The sequence below is a fragment of the Poecilia mexicana genome, unplaced genomic scaffold (genome assembly GCF_051168715.1).
Source record: "Poecilia mexicana isolate PSO_F unplaced genomic scaffold, ASM5116871v1 scaffold_6, whole genome shotgun sequence".
NCBI lineage: Eukaryota > Metazoa > Chordata > Actinopteri > Cyprinodontiformes > Poeciliidae > Poecilia > Poecilia mexicana.
The window spans coordinates 29,024,377-29,048,889 of record NW_028263375.1 but is presented as its reverse complement, the minus strand read 5'-3'; the positions used below and the strand labels follow the sequence as shown (position 1 = coordinate 29,048,889).

Sequence of the window (24,513 nt, the reverse complement as noted above, 5' to 3'; positions counted from 1 at the left end):
AAATTTCTTTTAAGTCATATTTGTTATGTATAGTACTGTTTTAACTAGAGTTATCATACATGGTTGTGCTATAAAACTATGTTTTAATACTGTTTTATATTTCTAAATTGGAACTTGTATGCTTTCTCAGTTTTTAACATTGTCTATGTACTTTTATATTGTTCTGCTCACTTGAAATGTCTGACTGGCTGCAAAGCAAATAAAGGAACTGAACTGAGCTGAATATTTCTGACTGTCGGCAGCTGAGTTCAACATAGTCAACATAAGTTGCTATAAAAGCTCAAGTTTATTACTGTGGTAGAAAAAAAGTTGTTAAAGAATGTTAAGTGTCTCAGTCCGCTGTGCAAGTTTTAGTCTCTTACCTGATCTGATAAAGTCAGTATGAGCAATGGTTGAGGACTTATCAGCGGCCGCAGCTTCGGCTGATGAATGGCCTCCAGGCCTAAAGATGCTTATCTGACACGATCCGAAATGGAGTGGTCAGGTGGCCCAGATGACAGACCTATTGCATGTTTGTGTTTACTTTCCAAATTTTCATGCTTGCAACCAGGAGATGACAGATCAGATGGTGTGAAGAAAAATGCATTTTGCATGTAGCTTTTTCTCCAGCTTTGATATAAATGAACTATTAAATATTTTTGGATCTATTTTTAAGGCAAAGTCAGAGCTGGAAACATGCTGCTCAAGTGGATGAAAGGTTTTGCTGAGACATTTTATTACATGAAACTTTATATAGAAGAGGTTAAACTTTAAAAAAAAATTTAAATAAAAGTGAAAATAAGATTGAGTTTCTCCATGTTTAGGTCATTTTTGATGAAAGAATGGAAAGAATGGAAAGAATTTGGGCATCTGTGGTTTCAAACATTAAAGTGAAATGTGACGTACAGCCTGTGTAGCTTCAAGCCAAACTGATGACAGACTCTGTATGGATTTTTGAAATAACATCTAAAGTGCAACAATGGGAGCTAAATTGTTACAGCCAGTTCCCTTTGGGTAAAAGCATATTTTCCTGTGATCCCCATTTCCTCTGACTTGGCTGTGTCAAAATGCAGGCGGTAATTTACCATCTATATGGTCCTAAAGCTGTCAGACAGTTCTTATTTAGCTGAAATGGACTGAAGGTGTTTTCCTGTTAACAATAAACAGAAATACACATCAATGAAGATGCAGCCTCTTGGTGATGGTATTGTGTCCAGGTGTGGAGTCTTAACCAAGTATTTTTGGTCTGGTTTCTAGAGCAAAGATCTTAGTACACTTGAAATAAGTCAGAACTAACTTACAAGAAACTTTCCAGCTAGATATAGGAGCTTGTTTTAAGCAAACAATCCTTTAATACTGATGATAAAGTAATTGTTCCATTGGTAGGCCTGTCATGATAAATTTTGATGGACGATAAATTTTCCCAAAAGTTATTGCTATAAACGCTAATGTTGTTTTGAGAGAATGTTCAAGCAATATAATGGTAATGGCATGATAATGTAAAAATACATTCTCAAAGATTAATAAACTTAAATTCTAATTAACATTTAACATTGGAACTGGAAGACATTTTAAATATCCAAAATAAATAAACAAAACAACACCACCAAATAAAATTAATTATGATGTCTCTGTAAACAAAACTGTCTTTCAAAAAAAGAGCTTCTTGTTTCAAGAAAACAAAGATATTTGCACTAGAAACTACACCAAAAACCCTTGGTAAGGTTTTGGATTTTTGCAATATCTTCAGTTGTGTCTACTTCCATGTCATGTTTCTACTTTCACATGTTTTACATCACATTGCTCCATCATGAACCTGGCAAACTAAACGACACTTAACATATTTCATTATGTGGCAACAATGCAAGTTACTGTACCATTGGGAATGGTGCTTCTCAAGGTAACAAGCGAGGTAATGAGCTACATTATATTTCATGTCCCTCAGGCACAGACCAGACAACAAAGCGGCCGCATTTCCATGGAGCTCGGTGATTAGCCATGCTGTGTAAAGAACTCTCCCTTACCTTGCGTCACATGTGAGATCCCAGGTGGAGAACTCATGGTCACTAAGGTTAGTGACCGCTGTAGGAGCTTCTGACCAGACGCCGTGACGTTTGATGGCGACTGGCTTGTGACCAGCCTCCAGTGAGGGCAAATGGCTGCAGCAGGTACCCATTCTTCACACAGAAGGAAATGAAAAAGCTATAAGATGTTCAGATGTTTGGTCTTTAACCACCTTTGTCTTTGCACATCTTCTATTTCCTAAAGATGTAATACTTCCACATTCAAGCAAGTCAGGAGATCTTAAAAGAAGTGCTTCCTTTACATTTCATCGGTTGCTCTGGCTGCTGTCGACTTCTCTCCAGTCAGAGCGGCTGATGTTGGAGTTGCCTGGCCCTGACAGCCTTTACCCTCCTCCTTACACTGACAGAAGTCTTTCTGTCTCCCACCACCCTGGAGTCCACAACATTGTATCAACCATCTTGTTGTTTGTCTCAGTCGCTGTTTGTATTTGAGTCCTTCAATCCTTCCTTTGTGTGTGCCCTTTCAGAACTCAGTGTGGAACACAGACGGAGGCTGCACAATTTCCAATCCCAAGCTTCAGATACAGATGATCCGACATCAGTCATGTTGGCCAGAGAAAGACCAGTCAAACCTACGCCATAGCTGTGAGTGGGCTTGCTATGTAGAGAAATTCAACAAGTGTGCTCCATATTTCTCATTCCAGGTTCCAAATTATAATTCCATGTCCTAAAGGAATACCTTAGGTTAATCTCAAGACCACTGCAGATTGAACTTAAAGTGACTTCCTCTAAACTTTTGAACGCACATGTCCAACTGTTCAGTGTTTCGGTACTTTTTTCACAACTTGCTGTTCTCTTACAAGGAGCAAAATTCACAACAGGTGTTTGATTCATGTATTGAAATGGTGTTTTAAACAGTCCTCCTAATGACGCTGTTCACATTTTGATGCCATGTGACCAAGACGACACAAACAGCTGACTGTATGTCCGTTTTCATTGCGAGGTCTCAAACAGGACGTCTTCAGGTGGAAGTTGTTGCCTAGCTTAGAGTGTCAGAGAGTTATCAGAAGGTTGCAATAGAGATATTTTCTAAAAAATGAGAATGATGTTGATGGAAAGCATCGTTTTAATTTCCCTGTCTACCAATGAACACAAAGTACCCATGTTTCCAAATCAATAATTCTGTTGACATTTCAATAGATGCGTGGGAAACCTCTCTGCGCATTGTTTGTGAGGAGCGGTATTTATTTAAAGTACAATTTGTAACAGAAAGTTGACTTTCACAAAAATGCAAAGAGGTCCGCTCTATTTTTTTTCCACTCAGTCGGATTTCATAATTCACTTGGCACAGCAACATAATGATTATTGGTTAGGTGGGAACAAAAGGCAAACACTTAATTATGTTCCAAAAAATCTAGAAAATATGTTGATGATGATGACTGTGGTGGGCGATGTGAACTTAGGATGTTATCAAATTTTGTGGTATTTAATGTATCAACTATAAAAGTGATGATAGAAAAATAGTGAATTATGTGGAAACGACTCTTAAAAAATACAAACTTTTTGAAATGGGTTTCTTTATAAACATCAGTGATATTTAAAAGTATGATTCTTGTCTCCAAAACACACACAATAACTGCATTTAGCCATATTTTTGTATTTATTGATATTTGTTGAGGCTCATATGGATCCAAAAGAGGTGAGCATTTTTATTTTGAAAAGAAAGTTTTCACAATAACAGTGAAAAGTATTGAATCCCTAATCAGATTACAATTTATCAGGTGCTATTTTCTAATAGGGGAAATTTTTAAATGTTTACATGTTTTCCAAATATACTAAAACTAGATTTTTAAATACTCTAAGTACACATTATTATCTTAAATTATGGAGCAGTAAACTGAAACAGTTTGACATTCAGCACACCACCTAATTATGTTAATTAAAGGAAATCAAGCATTTAGGCAGACGTTTTCCTTGCTTTTTCAAATTCCAATCCTTCATATTCCTATAAATATCCGCCTGATGAATCTGTGATGTACTTAGTTTTTTCTGTTAGAATCTGTGAATTAATACTAAAGCCTCACGGTGAGGTTAAATATTCAAGACATCCATTTTCAGACTTACTTCTCAGACAGAGATGAACAACCATTCATGTGCCATCCCAAAAAAAAAAGGATCAAAGAGTAATATTTATGTCTGCAACACAAAGGAAAACAAGAGGCAGAGGGAGTAGGAGGGGAAAAAATGCATCAACTAGAAGAGAACATGAATGAGAGATGAAATATCAGATACAGAGTGAGGCATTGTCAGGACAATACTCTTTGATGCACTTATGTTGCTGTGTGCAGAGGATCAAGACACACAGCCCACTGCCTATTCTGGACCTGCTGTTCTGGACTTATCTCCAAAACAGCAGGAGAGACACAGTCAGTGAAGTAACCCTTCACACTGACATTAATCTAACATGCAAGGTAAAAGCACCATAATGACCTTCTCTACTCAGAGCTAATTAATCTAATAAGTCAAAATAAATGTTTTGACTGTGACTCAAGAAAAAAAAGAGGAGCTGCCAAAAGTATTTACAACTTCCAAATATTACAGCAGTCGCCCCTACATGGCTTGTGTCAAACAACAAACTTCATCCACCAGCTTGGGTCCAACTAGTCAAACAGAATGACAGATGTGACATAATAATGGCATGCAGAAAGTCATGCAAACATGTGTGTGTGCGCGCGCGTGTGTGTGTGTGTGTGTGTGTGCGCGTTTCTTTGTAAAACCTTGTGGGGACCATTTTCCTGACACATACTACATTGTGGGGACCCACTGCTCCTTGTGGAGACTGAAGTCTGGTCTCCACAAGGGGAAACTGTGTTTTTGGGTCAGGGGTCAGATTTAGGACTACGTTGCGAATTGAGTTTTGGTTAGGGTAAGGTATGTAAGAGTTAGGGTTAGGATAAGGATAAGGTTTAGAATGGAAGTCAATGGAAAGTCCCCACAGAGATAGCCACGCAAATCTGTGTGTGTGCATGTTAATATGTAACAGGGGCCCACACCCTCGAAATCCGTCCTTGGCTGTTTTCACCACTGATTTAATTTGGGGGTTGGGGGGGGGGTATGTGAGATTTGAATCAATTCTTCATCCTAGATATTTGTGTCCAGACACAACTGTCAATGTTTCTCCAGTAACAGAAATCAGGCTTTACAGTATCCACAGTATCCATGTTTTCTCTTGGTATTTAAATGCTGCCGTTCACTTAATAGCTGCATAAACATAAATGACTGTCATCTGATTACATTTGGATGTGAGACTCATTGCATACTGATCATTTATGATTATTTATTATTATTATTAAGATCGTTTATATAAAATTAAAAAGTAAAATGGGCAGAGGATAGCTCACCATGTCTCCTTACTATCTGAGTTCTTCCTTCAAGATAAAACTTTATTTAAAGTACAGTAAGTTTATAGACAGGATTAGTTTATAAACGATTCCTCCTTAAATCTAAAAGTTGATATTTTGTTTTTGTTTTTTTTCTTTTTTAACAATAAAAATGTACATGTTCCATGTTTCTTTCTGATACATTGTCAAATATCCTGAAATACAAACATGAACAAGACTTGGATTTGTCAGAACACATATTTTAATGTTTTGTTTTTGTTTTTTTTACATGTAAGAGACATTGATAATATGAAAGTCTGTTTAGTTTTTAAACCAAATGAGGAGCGATGTGCACTCTTCCTTTCAACTGTGTCCAGAGTCCACCTTTACTGTCACCATTTTTAGCCCATAGGGTCAATATGGCTCCCAGTTTCAGCAGGAGGTGACTTTGAAGTGAGCCAGTTAAAACCAGTCACTGAGGTGGGAGTGATGTGTTTACACTGAGTGGAACGGTGCATTCTTGGTTTGCGGTTTTAATGTTTCATATAAGATCATATACAATTTTTTGCTCTCGACAATTGGTCACACCTGATGATGTTTAGTTGGCAACCAAGAGAAACAACTATGAACAGGTGGACATGGGTAAATCGAGGGAAAATATATTTACCCGATGAAACAATTCCATTGAAATTGCGAAACAAAACCATGTTGTCATGAAAACAATTGTCCAAAAGTTAATAAAAAGAAAGTAAGAATTCTTCCAGCTTCACAGCATCCAAAACCAGAGGGAACAACATCCAAACAAGCAATGACTCAACCAAAAAAAGTATGAACAAAATCCTACGAAGGGAAGAAATTAGACCGAACAAAACAGACCTATTACAACATACTGCCCCACATGAGCGGAGTCACTGTAGAATGTGAAGCCATTTGTCCGCCAACCATGAAGGATAGAAGATTTAAAGCTAACTCAAGGATATGTCTCCGAGGAAAGAAGAGCCGCTATAAGAGAGATGTATAAAATATTTGTGCAGCTAAAGCAGCAGCAAGGTTGGAGTCATCTCACTGAAAATAGAATTTTGATCTTTAGTCTGTACTCTAAACTAAACTAGTTTTCTGTCTTCAGACTCCCTGAAAAGGCAGCAGGATGTCACAAGGGACAAGCATAGCTCAAATATACCTCAACATCATGTTCTGTCAGAAGTTATAATTAGATGTCACTCTTCCTCAACTTAAGCACATCTTCTGCTCCTGTCACTTTGATCCACCCAAAGTAACCAGACAGGACTGATTCAAAGAAAAAGATATGCATGCAATTCCTGAATGACCAGGGTACACACCCCTTACTGCCTGAGGCAAGACTAGTACAAGCGACAAAACGAGTTAGCGTTAGCTGCTAATTATGTTATTAAAACAAAATGTGGCCAAACCGGTACAAAGAAAAGTCTATATGTGTGAACACCCACCCCTCTTTTCCTTACTCATTTATAACTCCACTATGCTAGCTAAGAAGAACCCAGCCAGGACTAAAATGAAACACCAATGGATACAAACAAGCTAAGCTAATCCCAGAACCATGATACTTTATCACTAGATTTATCCAGTGTTTTCATTAATGGTGCTAACAGCTTTTATGGCTGGTATGTTACTGATTAATGTTAACTGTCCTTTAAATGAGCAGAATCGTGAATGGAAACTTGCCCATGATCCTACTGATAGACCAGTAGACTTGGCTCTATAGGGAAGCAAAGTTACATTTTCAGCTGGTGAGATTCGCTTTCACGCTTTCACACTTTCACTGTGTGAAAGTGAACCAAACCCTTTGAAAAGCCTACCCCCTCTTGGCCTGTGGTGGCGCTGCACTAAGAACAACTCAAGGAAACAATATGAAAACCACAGAAGAAGACATAAGCCCAACTTTCACCTTTGCAAAAATGCAAATACAGCTCCATACAGTGTTTTACAGTACAGATAGAGTGGTAATAATGGGAACATTGTACTTTTCTTTGCCTTAATTATGAAATATGAGGAAAATCCTGTTTCACAACAACTATAAATATAATGTCTACTTCCAATACATATAATAAATGACAGTTCACTCCAAAAATGTTAAAGAAATTAACATTTTCAGTATAAGAATAATTAAAATTGGTCCTAAATTGGTATCCAGAGATTGGAAATCTGTCACAAAACTCTGATCGGTGCATTTTAAAAAAAATATATTGATATTTACCTTTATGGTTAATTTAATATTGCACAAAAAGAAAAAGTTGCAGACATCTGCTATTCAATTTAATTTGTAAGCTTTACTGAGGAGGTTTACCTTCCAGATTCGTGTGTGGGTGTATATGTGTGTTTTGTTTCTTCATAACACACAAACATGAATCCACAGAGCAGTTGATCAGCGGAGGAGCTGACTAACTCTCTGTGGGTTTTCTGAATGAATCCAGTGAGTCATGGGGAAAGTAGGACTCTCTGTTCTGCTCTGGTCTCATCTCACCTGCACTGAACTTCCTTCCTGCAGCTTAACCTCAGACCTTCAATTCTTAATCCTACTTTTTCTATAAAGTCTTAGTAAACACAGTCAGATATTAGATATTCTGTCCTTCTTGTCCATTCTCGGTTGGACCAATCAGATTCACCGAGCTGACCCCACGTCACCCTGATCAAGTCTCAAATCTTATGAAACTCCTCAATCAAAAAATAATGGTCGGCTTGGGAATAAAGTCCATTTTTAGACGTGGGGATATATAACATTCATGCCTTCTTCTAGCCATAAAAGTGATGACACTGAATAAATCATATATTATCAAGTTTTATATTAAAGTGCCAGCAGCTTCATTCAGAATTAATGGCGACAGTGGGCGAAAAAGCCGCGCGACAAGTTTAATATTTGTTAATCACAGAGAGATAGAAACTGTGCCTTGATATTTCATTTTATTTTACCGCGTTTTCTTAATTATTTCTTCCTCAGTGTGAAACATGCTTCAGATAAACCTACAAAATGTAGACAATTATTGGCATTACACATAAAAATACTCAAAAAACTATATAAAATGTTGTGCATCACTTTATCTGGGTTCATTTTACTTGTCAAAGGTTTCATTGTGAAGTTTTAATTACCATATTTAATTCCTGTCCTTCCATAAGGCGGCTGCAGCTCAGATTGATGCCAGACAGAACCAATTCAAAGTAGTTAGCAAGAAAAATAAAAGAACAGAAATAAGAGCATCACTTTAAAAACATAAACTGTAGTAAAAAAAATAACAGTAAAATGTTTGGTATTGCATAATAAGAAAAAGAAAAATGGAAAATTTGAGGTAAAAAAGGATTGGCATAGAAAATCTGATTAAAAGAATCAGACTCAACAATCAGAAATGGAAACAAGGTAGTTTTTCTGTGTCCCATTTAGACAGGAAACATTTTTTCAGGCAATAACTAAAAAGAACTAGTTTTAGATTTAGTAATCTGATTTAAGTAAAATTCTGGTCTGAATCGACAATGGCACGTGGATTTAAAATCAATTGCTTCTCTGTTCCTTTAAGTAGCAAAACAAGAAATAAATCTCATAAACATAAAAATTGCAGTGAATGTTGTAATTCTGCAAAATCTTATCTGGGGAGGTTATGTAAATATTGAATTAAATTAGACCGAGAACGGAGCCTTGAGAAATCCCACGTGATGTCTTGTTATTTGGATTTGTGAAACTGGTAAATTAACATTAAGTAGGTAACTTTTCAATATGTTGTTTTGCCATATTATATATAGGAAAGAAGTCAACATCTCCAAGTGGTTCAACAGAATATGAGCACCTTAGTGTACAAGATTCTTCTGCAAGAAAACCTTCAGCTCACTAACTACTGGATGCAGATACTGCCCCAAAGAATGTTGGAAATTCCTAAAATATTTCTTATTCATTGTTATTCCCATAAATGAACTAAAACCAGGAACTGAGGTCAGGATCATATTGACCTTTTGGCAATGTTTAATAGACAATCAAATACTAACAAAATAAATAAATTAGAAAAACGAAACTAATAAAAAAATTCCTAGAATGTTTTGCAAGAGAAACTCATTTTGTGGTGAAACTTCTGGAAGGAGTGCCATCAAGCAAGCAAATCAAGCGCAAAAAGCAGCAGATTTAGCCATTGTCCTTGGGCTGACATTTCCAAGCAATAATCTTTAACTTTCCTGCTGTTCAGAAAGAAAATACAGAAAAGAAAACTAGCTCACACCTTCAAACCGGCGAAGCAACAAAAAAAGCTGTTGTTGACAAAGCTGTCTCTTGCAGCCTTTATCTGCCTGCCAGGAAACTGTTGGTTCGTTGCTTTAGCCGCGGCTCCACAGCTAAACAAAGCCTTCCTTTTTGCTTAAAGAACAAAGAGCGTCAGAAGACAGGCACAAACCAACCCCACGTTCTTCACACCAATACAATTCATCACTTTCTGTTCAAGGTTGACGGATTTTTAGAAAATGCTATTTTTAGGAATCGTCATCTACTACGAGATGATGCTTTTTCTCATTTCAGCTCACAAAGAAGAGTTACTGATGTACAGGGACATGGCGGATCTCATTACTGTCAAATAGTGATAAAAAGTTACAGTACATAACAAGGGGAACATAACACCGATCCACTTTTTTCACTTCCAATGCCGATATCTGAGGTTTAGTATCGACCGATGCCCATCCAATACTGAAAAATAGTGCTGAATTGACTTTTTTTTTAAAGCACAGACATAAATGTACTGACTTACAAATTCATTTGATAACTCTGCACCAATACAGAAAACTTAAATGCACCTATAGCTTCACAGTCTTGGTCAAATATGTGTAAACAACACAACTTTAACCCCTTCAGGCCCCACGACCACTGGAATGGACATGATATTTATCTTGGATTAAACCAATAAAAAAAACACTAGAACTGCAGGCAGTTATATTGGGTTCCTTGCCCGACCCAGCAGGTACCCCCCATTGCATCGCCCTACCTGCCCAGACATCACTTCACATGGGCTTTGATAAGTGGTTCAACCAGGATTTGAATCTGAACTCTCAGGTTACTGAGCATGTTGCCCTACTCAGTGAGCTTTTGTACTTCAGCTACTTATGCCAACAGTGAAATCAAATTCAAAAATACTTTATTGATCCCACAGGGAAATGAAAAAACAAAAACATCAGGCATGACTAGGATGCAACCCTGCACTCCCAGGTTTCAGAGTGCGTTATGCTACTCAGTGAGCTACTTCACTGTGCTGACTCATTTTGGTGGAGAAATGAAATTCTAAATGACTTTACTGATCCCACAGCAAAATGAAATGAAAGACCTGGCTTGACCAGGAATTGAACCAATGTGCTCCAGTTTCAGAGCACATTGCTCTACTCAGTGAGCTATAGCCCCTTAAAGCCTAGCCTGGTCAAAGACAGCCTTTAGTTCTGCGCCTTGCTCCAGACGAACCCTCAGATATTGAGAAATGATTGCTTGCAGGGGGCATTGATTCTTGAAATGATTGGCTCTGATTTTACCCAATTGCTAATGTTTGGCTGTGACGCACATGAAGGAAGCTACGTTACGCAGCTCACTGACACTAAGCAACAGGGCAAAATGGCGGCGGACATCGTCATAAATTTCAGTGTTGGTTAATTTTCAGACTATCTCACAGGCCTGGCCCAGACCATGTACTGGGTGTACATTGGTATAATTTTAAATATGCTAACAAATAGACCGGTATAAACATTGAGTCATGAATGACATTGTGTGTCATGAGTCTATTTAATTTGAGTTTCACTTTTTGTACTGAATCTACCTAAATGCACCTGCAGGTATTCATTTAGTGACTAAGCATCTGACGAAACTTCCCAGGCTTAAAACAAAAGCCATCACACCCACCGGCTTGCATCCGTCACCAGCATAATACTCTAAAAGGTCCCAACATGTGTCATCACAAATCCTCACTCTACCTTTTGGATAACTGAAATGTTTCAGATATAATAGTTCAAGGCTATGAGTCAGAGCAAAAAAAGAGCTGAGATGTAGAAACAGTAAAATGTTTGAGAATCAGTGTATCCTCATAGCGGATGCGTTCTGCTGTTCTCTTCACCTCTGCTTCTGTCATGCTGGCAGTTTTGAGTGAGTCAAGTTTGTGACATCACAGGTTGTTGCGTAGGAAGTCGGCTCGCTCAGCAAAAAAAAAAAAAAGAAAAGAAAAAGTTTTTCAAGGTTTAATAATGTCAGTGTTTTCCGGAGGACAATTACTCTGGAGCTGATGGGATCTTCGGCCTGGTACAACACGGGGCTTTGGAGGGTTTAGGTCTTGGAAGGCCACACTCCTGACATTATTGTAAGCTGCTTTGAGATAAGCCTCTTTGTCACGGCTTCATGATACTATCATTGTGCTTATTCTGCCAGTCAGGCAGTGCTCAAATCACTCTGCGGCCAATTCCAGTTCTCTGGCAGGAACCCTGTGAAACTGTGAGACATTGAATTATTCAGTGTCTCTCTCTAATATATGAGGCAAATAAATCTATCTACGTTCACACAGCATTTCTCAATGCTCAGGTTTTACTGAAATCTGACTTTGGGTTTTCTTAGGCTGCAGTCGTTCGCACTACTAACAAAATGTGACCACAAGTAGACTTCCGTATGAAACAGTTCATGCAAACATAGACGTCACACAGCAGCCCATTGTTTAAGGGAGTAATAACGGACGCCGTCGTCTATCGGTTGATTTTAAAGTTGTTGAGCAATTGGAGCCAACAACATTAAAATCAGGATGAAAAGTTGCTACAAGATCATAAAAAGCTTCTTCTGGTGCAGAATTATGACGCACGTCTCACGTCGCTGTAAACGTTGGATAAAATGCAACATGACTGTTGAGACGACAGACGATTTGAAAATCGTTCAAATTTTGATTTTTAAATCGAAATTTTGAGTTGTTCCACAAATGGACGTAGAACAAATACTTTTTTTTTTTTTTTGAGTAAATTGGGCCATCCAGAGTGCCTTCAAAAAGTCGGATAAGAATCGCATGTCAACTGGAACCAGTTTAAGAACAGCAGGTTAATAATCTAAGAGGTTCTAGAGGCCCAAAAAGTGAATAAAGTGACTTTTTATTATTCTGTCAGTACCTGGAAAATGAAAACGATTAATGAATTGAACTAAAATCCTAGTCCTGATGTATGAAATCAAAGACAAAACAACACTATTGCTGAAAAAAAAATCTTGAATTCCAAATTTTACCTTTCAAATCATGGAATTGTGAATTAAGTCTGAAAACCTAAAATATTTTCATCATTCGCCTTTCCTCCCAATCTACTTATACAAAGAAAATTATTAAATCAAATCAAACATTTGAAGACTGCTTAAGTCTCAATAATGTGTGTGTTTCATTTAGTAAATTAAGTCACTGAAATAAATGAACTTTCCAGCAACATCATAATTACTGAATGTGACTCATCAAAACTCACATTCTGTGTTTCTTTTAAACGATAGCCGTCTTCAAATTTTATGATTGTTTCTACAGTTGCTGGTTTCTGTTGATTTTGCTGCTGGAAATGTGTGGATTTTTACGTTGAATTTCACAAAACATCTTTAGCTTCTCTGTATTCTGCAGTCCCTACCTACATTTTTTGCAGTCTAATCCATTTGCCTCAAACAAGTGATTGCCCATCAATACCAGCCTAATTAGGTGCATGAACATGTACCTGGGAGATTCAGCGCAACCGCAGCCGCAGGTCCTAACCAAAGCTGTCGTCCTGAAAAGGTCACACAAACCGTTCATTTACGGTGTTTATACGGTATAGAAACCTTTCCTTTTTTTGTATTAATATGCAGAATTTACTGTAGGATGAAGTGGTTACAGCCACTGATGTATGTTTTTCAAATGTGTCAAAAATCCAACATTTTTTCATGTCTTTGACATAAAAGATATACTCTACATGTGACAAAAATGATCAAATAAATGTCATAAGTTCCAGGTGGAATAACAGATGATCATTTATTATGAATGACAGATTTGCTTTGTCATAACAACAGATTCTCTAATGAGCTCAATGAAATGTAGGAAAACATGATTAAAAAGTGACATTTCTGCAGCTGTTTTCAGATGGATGAGGATTATGATTACACAGATATGGTCACAGATTTCAAAAATAACTTTAATTCCTCAATTATATGTTAATTGCGACACACGCAGTGGCAAAAAACAAAAACAAAAAAAAGAAAGAAAAGAAATGGCTCCAAGGAGCGCAGAAATTAATATTTATGAAACATCAATTCATTTGTTGGTTGGCTAATGATGATAATGAAGCTGGCAGCATCAAAATGAGCAGAGACAGTGATGACTCTGTCTTCACATGCTGTGCCGACCTCTCTGGAGCTCAAACAGCATGAGCTGTGATTTTAAGAACGCATTGAATGCCGTCATGTGTCACAAATCGATACAAATGGAGGAACTGTGGTCCGCTCTTCTCTGCAGAACTGTTTATTTCAGCCACACTGGATGGATTTTCAAGCTTCTTATTGAGATTTCAGCCCAGACTTTGACTAGGCCGCTTCAAAATCTTCAATTAGTATCAGTAAATTCATCATCTGGTCTTATCGTTCATGTTATGTCAAAACATGAACGATGTTCATGTTTTGAACATCGTTCAAAACGATGTTCAAAACATCGTTTTGAACATGTACTTTATTTTCTTTTATACTGTTTAGTAAAGATGCACTGAGGCAATATTAATATTAGTATCTGTCCCAACATTAAAAAAAAAAAAATAGATCTGGTATCGTGACAATGAGCTCTACCCATAAGGTCAGATCTATCCAGTCCAATTCTACGTTTCATGCTCTGATTGATGCTTTATTATTAATTTTACATTATATTTAGATTTTCTAATTGCTCTTTCTGAACCATTTGAAAGAAGGTTTGTTAATTTATTTTTACATGTTTGACCAACGCAGTCAATCTGTTTTTGTCAGTTTCTTTAATATTTAATTTACATTGGCTGTTATCCTGCTAACTGCGCTGACTGAACAAATTAAAGTTGGGTTTTGCATGTTTTACCAAACTTGAGAAGCTACTGGTGTATTTAAGTGTGCTGTACTGTGCAGAGTTATCAGACAAATTCGTAATTCAGTAGACTTATGTCTCTGTTAAAAAGGATTCAGCACTGTTTTTCTGTATCGGTACCAAACCTCAGATATTGATATCGTATTAGAAGTGAAAAAAATCTAATTGGTTAATCCCTACTATTTACGAACCATTTTTTTCTGTCGGGTTGCCATAGAGACGGCCCAGGTGGTCATGTCATGTTGATGTTAGGATAAAGTCTGGCTTATTGTCAAATGCGTGAGCCTGTTTAGAACGTGCCGAGTTCATCCAGAGAGCAGAATCAGAGGAATTTGACAAATGAAAGACTATAGAGATGTAAACTTCAGACAAACCGATAGGAAGATGTTGGTCTGTTGTGAGCCGAGGCTTAAAGTTGGTATAAAATAATGGAGCAGCCACAGAGTTCACCAGAAATTAGAGAGGACAGCAGAAAAAACTAAAATACTGCAGAAAACAAACAGGAGTCCCAGACATAGGCAGCGCTGGTACGTTTTAATTATTAATACTCAATATGTAGCTCTTTGTTGAGCAGGACTTTCTCCTAATACAAAGGTTGGAAAATCATTGGACAGAAGAACAGATATATACGAGGCTGGTCTTTCTCAGGTCTACCGCTCGATGTGAGCAGCAAGGAATCGTCACAGCAAAAACATTCAGTTCAGTAAAAAAATACCTCTAAATGTCTGCACTTCTGTTTTAAATCTTTCTAATACTACTATCATACCGTGGTACATTTTATTTCAGGTTATCACACCGTGAGAATCTCCAGCTGTCCTATTTCTACTCCTATATTACTTTATTAAACAAGAGTAATAAAACTTCTAAAATTCTGTCATAAATTTAGTTTTATTTTACAAGCTGTAGTTACTGTAGTAATTCCTCTTTTTACATAACTGATTCTCAATGCATTATGTTTTTCTCACAATGTCTGTATGTTAGGAACAAAATGATTAATCAGATTAATTGAGTATTGACATAATAGTCAAATAATTTAGTAACCCATTAATTGTTAACAGGAAAACAAAGACTCAAAAAGGTAATTTCCTGGAAACATATTCAGAGCAGCAATTAAGCCAAAGCTATACAGAAATATATTGACATCTTGCATTAGAATGTGTTTCAGCCAAAACTCCTTAAGTTCTTTAGACTTATGCCGTGTTATTGCATTTTAGGCAACACATTATTTTATTTTCACATTTAAAAGAAGGAATTGTATTATCAAAAATCAAAAAGTCAAAATCAAATTTGATCTGTATAGCACATTTCAGCAGCAAGGCATTTCAAAGTGCTTTACATAATTAAAATAAAAACAGCATGTGACATTGAATAAACAGTGAGAGAGAGATTTTATGTGTTTATTTACATTTTTAAAGCATTTCTAACATTTTACAAAATAAACTTATGTGGTTAAATAGAAAATCTGCAGAATGCACCAATATTTTTGACCTGATTAATCGTCAGAATAATCGATTACTAAAATAATTGTTAGCTGCAACCCTATTGTACATGAAAAAAAAAATCTCCCCGTTAACCTACTAAATTTTGCACAAAATTACAGCAGCAAATGCACCCCTGGAACCTGTAATTTTCTCTTGTCTGTTTTTATTTTGATTCAGCGCGATGCAGGCTCATCTGGTCAGCAGCGTTAGCCAGTAAGTGCCTTAAGCAGAGTCACGGGCCGAGTTGTGGAATCGCTGTGTTACCGTTTTATCACTCCTCTGCAGATTAGCTGAAGGAGAGGATAATGAGGTTTGTAGGACTGTGCCAGCTATCCTAGGCTAGCTGCAGGAATCTCTGACATCAGACCTGCTCCGTCCCTCTTCTGTTTCATTGTGTGTGTGTGTGTGCGTGTGTGTGTGTGTGTGTGTGCGTGTGTGTGTGTGTGCCTGCATGCGTGCGTGTGTGTGTATAATGAAATCCCCCCCAACCTCATGCCTTCTTTCAGTTCCCTCCAGTAGAGCTAAACTCAGTGCAGACATTCCTGCTGAAGGTTTATCCCCAGACTTGATCTCTCCACCTCCTCACAACAACAGCACCCCCTCTGGGAGTCACCGGCGAGTTCGGGCCAGTTTGACCCATTATTAGCCCCTTGAAGGGGAAAGAGAATCACACATACTTTCGGTGTGTATGTGTGCAGGTCTTATTTTAAGGTAAACATGCATCGCTTGAAGCATGTTTGAAGGAAAATGACCTGTTAGGGTTGGAAGCCAGAAACTCACAGAAGCTGGGCCTCAAGGAAAACAGAGGAGGGCTTCATCAGAGCAAGTCCAGGCAAACATCAGAATGCAAGTGTTTAGGGCAGCGGAGTCAAACTCGTCTTCATCTTGGGCCGTGTCAAGGTCATGAATGCTATCAAAAGGTCAGCTGTGCCAGAATGTATTTGTACAATCCCATTAACAAACTGTTAGAATATGATTGCCGTCTCTCCATTTGATGTGTTCTTCTTCAAATGAACCGGTATTTAACAATCCCTCCAGAATTACACGATTGCTTTTGGGATTTTTTTACAATAAAAATCAAAGATTCTGTAGTGCTAATTTGGAAATGTTTGCAAGGAGTCTTGCAATATTTTTGCCTATGTATGACGGTAAATGTCACTTTTTGTTACTCGCCACATCAAACACACACTAGTATAATAAAAACACTGCCACCTGCAGGTGGGAGTTAGCATAAAAATCTGACGTTTTGGATTCATTAAATTTGCAGTTCGCACTTATGCTGTAGCATGAAAAAATACAGAGATCTGTTGATTTTAAGTGAATGTCTGTGATCGCGGAATCGCAAAAACCTGAAAGTACAGATGGATGTAATTTGTAATTTGCTTTGATTTGATAACATTTAACATTAAGTAACATTTAAGTAGGCGTGGGCATTTTTTATATTGTACCGTTTATCATTTATCGGGATAGATTTCTTATCATGATAAGAATTTTGATTTATCTTTGTCACAATAAATACCTATCAGTAATGTTTAAACACCTCCCCTAAAATTCTCCTTATTGTCTCGACTGTTCAATAAAAGCATCAGTAAATATGTATATATTTTAATGTTACAAACCACACTTTTTTATGTGACTGGTGTCCTAAAGAAGCGCATTACAAATGGGAATTATTTCAACATTATTTGTGTTTGTGGGGCTCTAACTGCTGTGACACAGTCATACTGTTACCTAAAAAGAAGTAAAACTAAGTCCATATCACCCAGGTTCTCGTTATGAACGATTGTCAGAGTCAGTATTTGTCCTTGCGTGGCACAATGAGGAACCTAGTTGAAAATGGACTTTACAGGACGTACAAACATTTATAGAGCATTGATTTATGCTAACTTATAGCATAAATCACATGCTCCCGTTGTAACAACAGGTTCTGAGGACGGCTAAAACCCACTGGAAACAGCACTAAGCCAAAAAGAGTGAGGTGGGGAGTGTATTATTCTTTTGTGGAGTAATAAGAAGCCGAAAAACATTTTTCGCATAGAAGAGGCTCCAGCGGTGGACCCCTGGAGGGCTGTTACACAACCGTGGCTCTCTACATAAACAGTCTCTGTTTGAAGTGAAAAAGGATATTGGATTTCAAAGATGAGATCACTTCCCTTTGTTACTTTGGTTTGAGAAATGCCGTCTTTCAGCCAATTAGATGTGTGGACAGCCTGGTGGAGAAGACGAGGAAATAAAAGTCTCCGTTCCGTGCAGAAAAGGCCTCTGTACAGGTGGAAGTCGGGGGAAGCCAGGAAATGTGAAATTCCTTAATAGTTTGCTTTTTATTGTTTTTTCCGAGGACGTCTGAGCTTTGCTTAAAACGAACAACTGCAGCCTCGACAGCACAAGGCTGCTTCTTGTTCATTTGCCGCAGTCGATTCAATTCGATCCAAAAATACTTTATCCTAAAGGGAAATTAAATGTTGTGACTCATATCATCAAAGTAAATTCGTTATGGACGGTGAAGCTGCGGGCGGGTAGGATCTCCGGTAACAGTCACTCTTGCAAGGAATCTCACTGAAGGCCGCTGCTGCTGTCACAGTCTGAAGGCTGTCATGACATGCCAACAGCTCAATATCCAAGCATCAGACACCACATTCTGCAGCAACGGGTTCTGGGCGACAGCATCAGTTGTTGGCAAGCACTTCTAATCCACCTCATTTGCTTTTGCCTCTTTCAAACCTTCATAGAGACAATCCTTGGTAATTATATGTAAAATCAACATTTTTGAGCTTTACATCTCGTTATGTTATTACAAAACAGACCTGGAGTGTTGCTTTAATACTTTCATGCATGTTTGAGAAATCCTTCAATCTCTATGGCAACCATTCAGCTGTGCAAAACGCCTGGGTGGACTTAGCCCCGCCTTCGAAGACAAAGCTCCAGTTGAGCTCCAGTTTCCAAGCTTCCACCTCACAGAGCAGCCCTCCCCCACTCAGCACCTTAAGACTAGCCAGCAGCAATTAGCAAACACTAATTGGTGGAACTGCAAATCTGCTGAGTTCATTACAGGTGCTCCCTCTCAATGAAACTAGTAAAAACGTAAAGGGTTAATAGAGGAGCCATGTTGTGATGACTTCCTGAAGGCAGAGCTTCAGAAAGATCAAGAGCTTTTAAAGAGACAGAGGCCCAATTTCAAGTCAATAAATTACAAAGTCAAATTTCTTTTAAGTCACATTTGACATATTTAGCAATTTATAACAACTGAAGGTAACAGTTACTTCATTGTTACATCAAATTGAACTATGTGCCTGAAAAACACATGATACTGCCCCTTTAATTATAATCAATGGGAGAGATGATAATGGACAATCCTCTAGAAAAGGACATCAGAAATTCATGGCACTACAAATTGTTTTGTTTGTGATGTAAAATGACCAGATTTAATAAAATACATTTAAAGTTTAATGGGCCACATGTTGTACATATGGCCCTTTAAACTTACTACATTTTTAGGAATATACACAGAGCTTATTGAGTATTGGTAACACAATTCTGGATCTGGGGAAAAAAAAAAAAATCAGGATCAGGTTACCACTAATTTTAAGACTTTATAATCGATGAGACTTAAAACAGGTTTGTCACTTTTCACCTGCCTGAGGCACAAAATAAATACTTGATTTCAACTGACCTGGTTTAGTCATTGAAGCCAAAAGGAATCATTATGTTACAGCGAACACCCTTCAGTTCCTTAACGTCACGCCATCAAAACTGAGCTCAGAAAAACACTGCAAAACACTTGTTGAAGTTGAACAAACAAGCAAAGACTCTAAGCTGCTCTAGGCAGCTTAGAGACATACATCTTAAATAAACATCCTTTTTAAAAAAGAAAGGCTATTTTGACTGGGGCATGATAAATGAGCCACTATCACGTCATATTCAGAAAGTAAAAGTGTGATAAGATCATCCTCTGGGATTCCAAGTCAATCAGTAAAAATGCAGAGAGCCCCTCCCCCCCTCCCTGCAGCGCCTGCTGCTCGCAGCTGCACCAAATGCAAAACAGGAGACATGCTGCAATCAGCAGTAATCTGCCTATCAAAAAAAATGTGGCAAATCACAACATGGGATTGATTTAAATACGCTTCGACTCTGAAAGACAAAGTCCCACACTCGAGGAGTTTTAAAATAGAAACTAGAAACTTCCTCTGTGAATCGCGAAAGCAGCAGGCGTGAGGGAACCGTTGGGAAAGCCAACTCTGGAGACTTTTCAGCACAAATCAGATACGCATGCTACACATGCTAGCATGCTAGCTGAGGACTTTGTAACAAAGTATTCCAGCGAAAGCAGAGCAGTAGTTGAACTCTGTGTGGTGTCCAAGATTAGAAAAAGGTCAGAGAAAGTTGGTGTTCAAGAGATTATCATGTTATTTTGTTTTATTCAATTATATAAAAAGATACAAATTGTTCATTTTGTCGGGTTCTGAGAGAAAGAGAGAGACGGTAGGAAAACTTAATAACAGAATCATTTTTCGTTGACCAAACTTTTAAGTTTTATCTGTTTCCTTCTTCTGTGTATTTTCTAAATGTTTATCCTGAATTAAACAGAGCATGGATGGAAAATTCCCCTTTTTTATCTAAAAAAACCTGTTTCTTCTTTCTTCTTTTTTTCATCTTGTCAAAGTCTGAAGTTTGCTTGAATTATTTTTCAGTGGAAGGCTATAGTGAAATCCCAGGTGGTCCACTTAAAGCCCAAAGCTTCAAGTTCAAATGCTAATCAATCAAATATTCAAGCTATTTAGAACGTTTCTCCACTTTACATAAATACGCAACTCTTTTGAGAAGTTACACTGATGATATATAAAATACACCCATAATCATCAGATGAGAATTTTACAAAGAAAAAAGAATCTCTTTCACCAACCAGGAAATTTTAGTACCTTTCAGATTTCTCGTACATGAAATATACGTGAAAATAATAATAATCTGGCATTTTACACAATCATATAAGTGATTGTGTAATCACTCACTTATATGTGTGTAATATAAGTGTGTATACCCAGATGAGAGATCAGGGTATAAATCTGCACATGCCAACAAAACACGCTTTAAATAAAGGAGGTCTAGTTAAAATGCAGGTATGGTGTTCCCCAAGGCTGTGTGCTCAGTCCTCACTCAGAGTATTTAACAGGCTGTGAGAGAGAGGGAAGACATGCCGCAAAGGTCATCGGACCACGATCTGTGATAGCCACATCTGAGGCCTCCCCACAGCCGCAATCCATCTTTTACGATTTTCACACACACGCGCACACACACACACACACACACACACACACACACACACACACACACACACACGCACACACACACACACACACCACCAAGCACAAACACCATCAAATTTTGGGATAACACAACTATGGCTTCACTCCTCATTTGAAGCGTCAAAATCGACTCACATTGACGTAGTCGTACGACAGAAACTGCGTCATCTTGTTCGCAGAGAGGCATCCTTCCTCTCTGCGGGTGTTGTGTGACTGGTCAGATGTTTGTAGGTGTGTTTTATGTAGAAATGCGCTCAGATACTCTGTTTCCACTATCTGGTTTTTGTATCCGCAGGCAACAATGAAGACAAGTACATTTGTACAATTCTTCATAAAATACCATCAAAGATTGTCAAATGGTGAAGAAAAACTGCTGAATGGAAATTGTAAAGTTGTTTTTGTTTCATTTACCGATTTATGCGTCAACTGTTTAGCTTCGGCAGAAGTATGGGAGAGGCTCAAGATGAGGCTCTGCCATCTTGAGGCTCTACAAATAACAGGGCGCTTAGCATCTCCAAAACCAAGGAGACGATCATGGTCTTCATGAGACAAAATAAATACCACGCTCCCCATGTCAGTAGTGATTCAGTAAAAAAAAAAATGTCCTCAAAATTTCTGGAAAATGGACTCCAAACATGACTAACGTGGCAAAAAAAAAACAATAATCAATGAGATTATTTCTATCAGATCCTGAAAGACTGGAGACATCGTACCAGCTGTTTCTGTCTGGCAGCTGACAAGATGACCCAACAGAGGTCATCAAAGTACCACAGAAAATCATTAAAAACTAGACTCACTGCTAAACATGTACAGGATGCAGTGCCTGGGGCGTGCAGCTACATAATGAGAACACTTGTCACAACCAGGATACTTTCTCTTCACTTTGCTGCCCTCTGGGAGGAGTCTCAAGTCCTCAAAAACTTGTACATCCAGATTTAAATTCAGCTTCTGTCTGGGTGCTGCAAGGACAATGGCCTTGAAGAACTGATGCTTCAATGTAAGGTACATTGTTGGCTGTTCAATATAAATTTGTATTTTATTTAAGTCTTTTTAGCATAAAATAATCATGACATATTTTATGAAATCCTATATATCCTGTTTAATGTGCCGCTAGGGAATCGTAATTTAGTTCTACATTTTACAGTGAGAGTAAATTGAATCAATTAAGCATGTAAATGTTAATATAATAAGTAAAGATTTTTAATTTTTAAACTGATCATGTGCAGGGCTGCAGGGGGGATAAAGCTTGTCTTCATACCTGGTTTCAGAGGTAATGGTACACCCTGGACAAGCCCCCACTCTATCACAACATCAAACAGCCAGCCATGCACACACTCACCTACACTGAGTAACCAATTAACAGTGATGCTTTTGGACTTTGGGAGAACTTTAAGAGAACCAACACACATATGAAGACTTTATGAAGAAAACGTCCAGGTCGAGAGTCAAAGCCGGAAGCAACAGTTCCACCAAATAGCACAACATAACACACAGAAAGGCAAAGATTTGACCATTAACCTGTTAATTAAATATCCTTTCCTCTAAAAACTTCCCTATAAGCTCACAAATAGGACGTGTGTGTAAATTTTCGACAATACTCGACAAAAATAACTGTAAGAAACTCTTCGTTACATTCCAGTATCCAGACAGCAGCGCGTGAGTCATAAACAGACCTGCTCAGCATTTCCTGCAGACGGTCAGCAGACGGTGCGCGGCAGGTTGGACCCAGACACACCTCTTTCTGACCCACACTGGCTCTGCGGTAATTCCCTCTGCTCGGAGCGGGATTTAGAGGCAGCAGCCATGTTAAGCTGTACCGTAACTTCAAAACACAGCTGAATACAGCAAGGAGAAAAGCAGCAGCAGTGTATTTAGGGTCCTTACTTTATGAAGTAACTGGCTCCTTCGTCCGTAAAGCCTTCCTCCCATCCCGGTGGCAAGTCTGAAGAAAGAAAAAAAAAGAAAAAAACGACTTGTAGTTGAAAGTTTGACACTTAAGTGAGCAGTAGAAAAGTAAACAGTATGATCATAAAGGTAACAGGTGAAAGTATTTTTGCCCAGCCGGCTAAGCTAGCTACCTGAGCGGATCATGTGTCCGGAGTTTACAGGTTCACCGGAGCGGGGATGGAGCCAGGTGGTGTTCCGCGTCTCATCGCTGCAGCACGGGCAGAGAGTAGAGAAAAACACCTGTTACACCGCCGGAGCAGGGGAAGGGGGGCTGGTGGGGAAGATACACCCCGGCAACTCCCGTCGAACCGGGACCGACGGCGTCGGAAATTCCTCACGCTGACACTTACTTGATGAAGAAAACCCTTCCGTCCCTGCAGACACCGTAGGACCAGTGTTCGGGTAAGGTGTCCCGTCCGAGAGCCGCCGCCATGATCCGTCCGCAAGTCCTATTTCATCTCAGTCCCTCTCCATGGAGTCTCTCGGGAGCTCAATGATCACTGGTGGAGCTGGCGCTGCCTTCAGGGACTCATCTCACTTCCGTACATCCGACAATCGAAGTCTGAACATGCTCAGAGACCCCGACCGTGTCTGCTTTGCACACAACAGGTTTATGCAATGTATCAGAATAGGAATAAGGCAGCTTTCACCACACTGCATGTAATAACAACTATTGTTATTAAAAGGAGATTAACTTCTGTTTAGGTTGCTGATATTTTTTCTGTTTCAATTGACCAATTTTTTTTTTTTTACAACCAGACAGATGCAATACATTTCACAGAATTGACATAATTGTATATTTTCTTTGACACAGTTTTCCATAGTTTTACACACACACACACACACACACACACACACATATATATATATAGAGAGATAGATAGATAGATAGATAGATAGATAGATAGATAGATAGATAGATAGATAGATAGATAGATAGATAGATCTTGTCAGTTTCTCAGTGCTGCCAATATAACATAATATTTCTTTTAGAAGACAATAAACTTGTCTGTAAGATTTATTGTCATTTTGTTTTTGATGTATCTTTATGGTTCTGCTGGACTAAACACCCACCTAATATATTTCTCACTATAGTACACTTGATTTACATGGATAATATGGATAATTATACTGTCAGTATGATAAGCTCATAGCAGTTTGCTAATTTTGGGATCAAGTAGCTAGCTTGGTCAGCTGCTTGCTCTGCTTTCCATTTGAAGATTTAAAGGGGCAGTATTATGTAAAATCAATTTTTCTGAATTTACATCATACTATCATGTTATCTCCTGTTTGTGTTTGCCTTTACTCTTTCATGCATGTTTTGAAAAATCCTTTAATAT

The 24,513-nt window shown here is 38.2% G+C and overlaps 1 protein-coding gene across 2 annotated transcripts in view; it reads right to left on the bottom strand.

Annotated features, from left to right (window-relative positions):
• Positions 1-24,172, bottom strand: part of LOC106922992 (pleckstrin homology domain-containing family A member 7-like) — a 140,449-nt gene extending 116,277 nt beyond the window's left edge. The window contains exons 1-3 of one of the 2 annotated variants that reach the window (XM_088006550.1): positions 23,524-24,172; positions 23,305-23,381; positions 23,111-23,168 (exon numbers count right to left, since the gene is read on the bottom strand). In XM_088006550.1, coding sequence (XP_087862676.1) covers positions 23,111-23,168; positions 23,305-23,381; positions 23,524-23,606 — 218 coding nt within the window. In that variant the 5' untranslated portion in view covers positions 23,607-24,172. The remainder of the gene's footprint in view (positions 1-23,110; positions 23,169-23,304; positions 23,382-23,523) is intronic. The other variant, XM_088006551.1, reaches the window with a different exon arrangement.
• Between the last annotated feature and the right edge of the window lie 341 nt (positions 24,173-24,513).